The 5723-nt window shown below is 36.5% G+C and overlaps 1 protein-coding gene across 1 annotated transcript in view; it reads right to left on the reverse strand.

Moving 5' to 3' along the window:
• Positions 1–316: 316 nt before the first annotated feature.
• The window catches only part of LOC110443680 (dystrophin-like), a 22060-nt gene continuing 16653 nt past the window's right edge, over positions 317–5723 (reverse strand). Inside the window, exons 16-17 of the mRNA XM_021488048.1 lie at positions 4128–4689; positions 317–3467 (exon numbers count right to left, since the gene is read on the reverse strand). Coding sequence (XP_021343723.1) covers positions 3346–3467; positions 4128–4689 — 684 coding nt within the window. The 3' untranslated portion in view covers positions 317–3345. The remainder of the gene's footprint in view (positions 3468–4127; positions 4690–5723) is intronic.

Genomic DNA, 5723 nt, shown 5'->3' on the forward strand with positions numbered 1-5723 from the left:
TCAATCAACACTTTGGGTAAATCCCTTCAACATTCCTTTATATTGTTGTTACATTATATCTGCCATTATGATTTTAAATCTATCCTTCATGACCTTGACCTTTGACCATGTCACCTTGACAAAATGACAACGGGCCATTTTGCTTCAATCTTAATATCACTTAATGATTTCATGCATTGTTTACCATCAAGAAACAAATTGAAGAAGCTGCAAAATTGTCCAGTATTCCCAAGAAAAATGATGGACAGTCAATGAAAGGCAATTTGAAAAGTCCAACATCTGGGCTAAGAAAAAGGGAACAAAACATTTAGTTATTGCACCAAAATTTTAATGGCAAAAAATATGGCAAAATTGTAGACAAATAATTTACCTAATTAGCTCTGTATAATATGTATACACAACTCAACCACAACATCACAATTAACTATATTATAGAAAAAGTTCAACAACACAGACTCCAAAACCAGACTGAACAAAAAAACAATGGCCTAAACTTCAGTTTAAGACAAAACTAGACAAGATCTAATAATAACCCAGGCAGTGGAAAACAGTTACTTATGCTACTGGTGGAGAGAAAAATGCAGGATTTTACAGGGACATCACTAGGAGGTATGCAAAAATATACACACATTTATGTATAAAAACAATTTCAACGTCTTTGATTACACTTCCAAATGAAGTATAGCTTTCCTTAGAAATACATCCTGTAGCGACTAGGGTCAATCAACTACTGGATACCTGTATAACCCTACTGCTGGCTAATAGGTACATCAAATGAGCTCGCTCTTTAATCACAAGTACTATATTGGCCAAAGAAAAACTGTTACCTGTATTAACAAAGTAACAGAATTTTTTGCATATTTGTTTTACATAAATTACAAAATAGATTTGGTTAAATGTAATTCAATACATAAAAACAAACTTTGTTACCTGTATTCACATAATAATATACTTTTTTTTTACCTGTAATTACGTAGATACAAAATGTGTCAGCTGTTTTAACATTATATATAGTAAGACTTTGTTACTTATATGTATACAGTAACAGACTGTTACCTGTATTTACATAGAAGCCCATTAAATTTGTTGACTGTTTTAATATTATAGTAAGACTTTTTTACAGTATTAAACAGACTGTTACCTGTATTTACATAAGGGCACATTAAATTTGTTATCTGTTTTAATATTATAGTTAGACTTTGTTACCTGAATTTAAAAAGTAACAGACTTTACTTGTACCAACAATTTGAATTGACAAAACACAAAATATTATTGGGAAACGAATACAGTAAATTTGCATTACATTTTCCATAAAAACAGGTTTGTGCACACAAAAAATAGCAGAAAATTTGCTTATGTCCAATCCAAATGTTTAATTATTTCATTATCAGCACATTCAGCACAATTAATTGCAAGGCACTTTGACGATGACATTTTAATAAAGAAGTCATCCAAAATATATCAATAACTCTGTTAAGTATGCTTGTGAAAATATGCAGAATGCTAATTAAATATGCATCTGATTTTTTTAAACACCTGTCTTAGCCTAAGCATTTTACGAAAGTCATTGTTCAGAATCAGAGACTGAAGGAAGGATCAACTGACGGAGGCCATAGAGTAATATGTTTTTTACAATGTTTTGACGAGTGTATGAAAAAATTCAACTATGTGTACTGTATTCAATGAGTCAGAAAATCTTAATTTGTATTTTAGATAAAAATTATCTTCAATCCAGTGTTACATATTTAAATACATTGTAGTATACCTTTGGCATGCCCAGTAACATCATGTATATTATTATATATTTTTTTATATACTATTACATTCAAAGCATACATTAGTCAATGTAATTAAAAAAATATTTTACAAAATCATTATACAAAAAGAAAAACTTGACCATTTGAATACAACATTGGTTTTTGCATAGTGTGTATATATCAGCATTTTCATTGTGAACACAAAATTGGCAATGACTTAATTTTTATTGAAAATATCATATGTCGAATTCATTTTCAATGTGGGTTCAATCATTTCAAAATGGCTTCTTTAGAATCAGTGTAAGGTTATATTGTAAAATATAAGTAACATTAGTAGAAGGGATTTCTGCAGGCGGGTCATCACTGAATAAACAGGTTATCATTATTATAATTATAATTATTATTAGAGTTTACCAAATAATCAATTTTTCGTGTCAGCAAAACCTCTTTGGCAAGATCAAAATGATGTAAATAAATTTCGGTTATTAAGTAAAATATACCTAGTCTTACAATATGGTTTGACTTAATCTGTCAATAAACATGCAGTACACCACTTATAATTCTAATAGGTATTCATAACTAATACAGCGATGATGAAATCAATTGAAGCCTGTATCTGTGACCTAATGTTAACACCTGTACAGAACTACAGTTACAAAACATCAAAGCTGGTTTGTTTGTTTGTGTTTTACGTCCTATTGACAGCTATATGGTCATATAAGGATGTGCCAGGTTTCGGTGGTGGAGGAAAGCCGGAGGTCCTGGAGAAAAAAAACTGACCTGCAGTCAGTACCTGGTGGCGACTGCCCCACGTAGGTCTCAAACCCGCGACCCAGTGGTGGAGGGCTAGTGGTAGCAGAATGTCAGACGCCTCGACCACTCAGCAACGGCAGCCCCTCAACAAAACATCATAGCACCACTTTAATTTGTACATATCTAATGATGATTACTGGGACCTCACACAAGACTAGATTCTTCACACAGCAATAAACTATAGGAATCAAGCAATATTTGAAAGGGACTTTTTCAAAAAAAAATTCAAAGGAATTACGAAACAAAAAGATTGCCTAAACTGCATATAAATTTAAATATGGTAAAGATCTCAAAACAATAATAAGAAAAAAAAACCATGATTGACATTGAATATGGCAAACAATAAACACTTTGGCAGCGTATCAAAATATTTCTCAAAATTAGAGGATACATGGTGATTCTTTTGGATGTAAGATATAGCATTTTCTGGTATTAAAGCAACATATATACCAAGGTACATGTATATGTAAGAATAAATGATGTACACATGATTAAACTCTATTTAAGCAAAGACTCCATAAACAAACTGGCCATTCCTTGTATACTGTTTGTATGTAAGAAGTTTGTGTAAATATGGCACACTTCAAGTGATAATGAGACATAACAAAATCTGCATGCTACTTTTAGCTAAAGCTTTCAAACATTTCAAACCTGCAAGACAATGACATACACATATTTAGGCAGGCATCCCAATATATTTAAATAGAATGGTAGAATGGTAGATGCTGGCCTAGTACTGGTAGATGCTGGCCTAGTACTGGTAGACGATGGCCTACTACTGGTAGAATGGGATGATGGCCTCACTGAACAGGTCTGATGTCACAGTGCCCATAGTAGAGGCCGCTTGGAGCATTTCCTCGTGGTCATTCATCGTCCCTGCATTGGACATGGAGTAGGCTGCAATAAAACACAAGCCTTGGATTAACATAGTTAAATATACATAGATATCTGTACCTAGATACCTGATAATAATATAAGAATCATGGTTAAATGTACAGTTCTCTTATTACAACACAAGTTTACAGTGTAATACAACATATTGCCCACAAATTATCCATGAGGTAACCAGTTAACCATCATCCAGCAATATGACAGATTACAGGTAACAATCTACACACCTGAGTATGACAGATTACAGGGAACAATACAGGGAACGATCTACAAGCCTGAATATGACAGATTACAGGGAACAATCTACAAGCCTGATACAGGGAACAATCTACAAGCCTGAGTATGACAGATTACAGGGAACAATCTACATGCCTGAGTATGACAGATAACAGGGAACAATCTATTTGCCTGAGTATGACAGATTACAGGGAACAATCTACAAGCCTGAGTATGACAGATTACAGGGAACCATCTACAAGCCTGAGTATGACAGATTACAGGGAACAATCTACAAGCCTGAGTATGACAGATTACAGGGAACAATCTACAAGCCTGAGTATGACAGATTACAGGGAACCATCTACAAGCCTGAGTATGACAGATTACAGAGAACAATCTACACCCGTGAGTAAGTCAAATACAGATAACAGACAACAATCTACATACCTGAGTATGACAGATTACTGGGAAATATCTTGTCCACCATCTGCATCTGATCGACTTCCTCCTCCTCAAGATATGCTCTACTGTTCGCAAAGGAAGGCAGAGTGAAATGGGAGGGGCTGACATCAAGGTTGTCAAGACTGTCAAATCCTGTTCTCTCTCTCCTGTCTATGTAGCTTGGAGCTCCTTCTGATGCCCGAGGAGTGAAATGGCTCTCCCCTGGAGAGAGGTCTTGGCGGAAACGTGAAGAATATTCGTAGGTGTAGGGGGAGGTAACACTGGCCAGGTTGGGACTGAGGGAAGGGGAAGTAGTGTCGTTTCTAGAGGACAAGCTGTTACTGTGAGAAGAGGGATTATAACTGTTACTGTTAGGGGAAGGTGCGTAAGTGTTACTCTCAGGGGGCGAGCTATAGCGATGGGAGGAATACAGAACACTTTGCTCTGCCTGCGTCATATTCCGGCTGTCCATAAGTGGGCGCGATGTTTGGCTATCATTGTAGCTGGGACTCGGTACACTGCCTGTCTGTAATCCATACATGTTCTCCAGGGATGACAGGGGCTTTTCCTGTGATAACAAAAAACACAGCTGCCTGAACAAGATTACAACTTCTTCATGAATACAATTTAACTTTAATACAGATGTCACCAGGGTGAACGGCAAACTTTGTAGCCGCGAACAAAAAAACGCATCAAAATAAGGCAGTTACCTCCCCTTTGTATAGGTGCATAACACATCAAAACAAGAGGCCCAGGGGCCTTAATAGCTCACCTGGTATTTTATTTTTCAATTTAAAACCTGCTGAGTACCATTCAGGTTTATCAAAGGAGTACAAGTAACAAAGTTGCATCTTCCATTTATAAATATTCAATTCCCTTTGCCCAAAGATTCTCTAAAACAAGTTTGGTTAGGTTAAAATCCCTTCAACGGTACAGAAGGAGAAGGATCTTTAATGTTTTCCTCTATTTCCCCTAATGGGCCCCACTAATCTGCCCCAAAGAAGGGGAATCCACACACCTCAGTTTAAACAAAATTGATTCTTTTCTCCCTAAGCATGCTTCAGACTGCATTTGGTTTAAATCCCTTCACTTGTATAGTAGGAGAAAAAAAATCCTCTATTTCCCCTATTGGGCCCCGCTCCTATGCCGCCAGAAGGCCCACACCCTCCGTTTATACAAACTTGAGTCTCCTTTGTCCAAAGATGCTCTAGGACAAATTTGGTCAAAATCCTTCAATTGGTTGAGGAGAAGATTTTTAAAGATTTACCTATTTTCCCCTATTTGGCCCCGTCCCTCTGCCCCCAGGGGGACCATACCCTCCGTTCATACAAAACTGAGAACCCTTTGGCCAATGATGCTCCAGACCAAATTTGGTCAAAATCCCTTCATCGGTACAAAAGGAGAAGGATATTTGATGTTTTCCTCTATTTCCCCTAATGGGCCCCACCCATCTGCCCTTAGAAGGAGGCCCACACACCTCAGTTTATACAAAATTGATTCTTTTGTCCCTAATCATGCTTCAGACTGCATTTGGTTAAAATCCCTTCACTTGTATAGCAGGAGAAAAAAAATCCTCTATTTCCCCTATTGGGCCCCGCCCCT

The sequence above is a fragment of the Mizuhopecten yessoensis genome, unplaced genomic scaffold, assembly GCF_002113885.1.
Source record: "Mizuhopecten yessoensis strain PY_sf001 unplaced genomic scaffold, ASM211388v2 scaffold716357, whole genome shotgun sequence".
NCBI classification, from domain to species: Eukaryota; Metazoa; Mollusca; class Bivalvia; order Pectinida; family Pectinidae; genus Mizuhopecten; species Mizuhopecten yessoensis.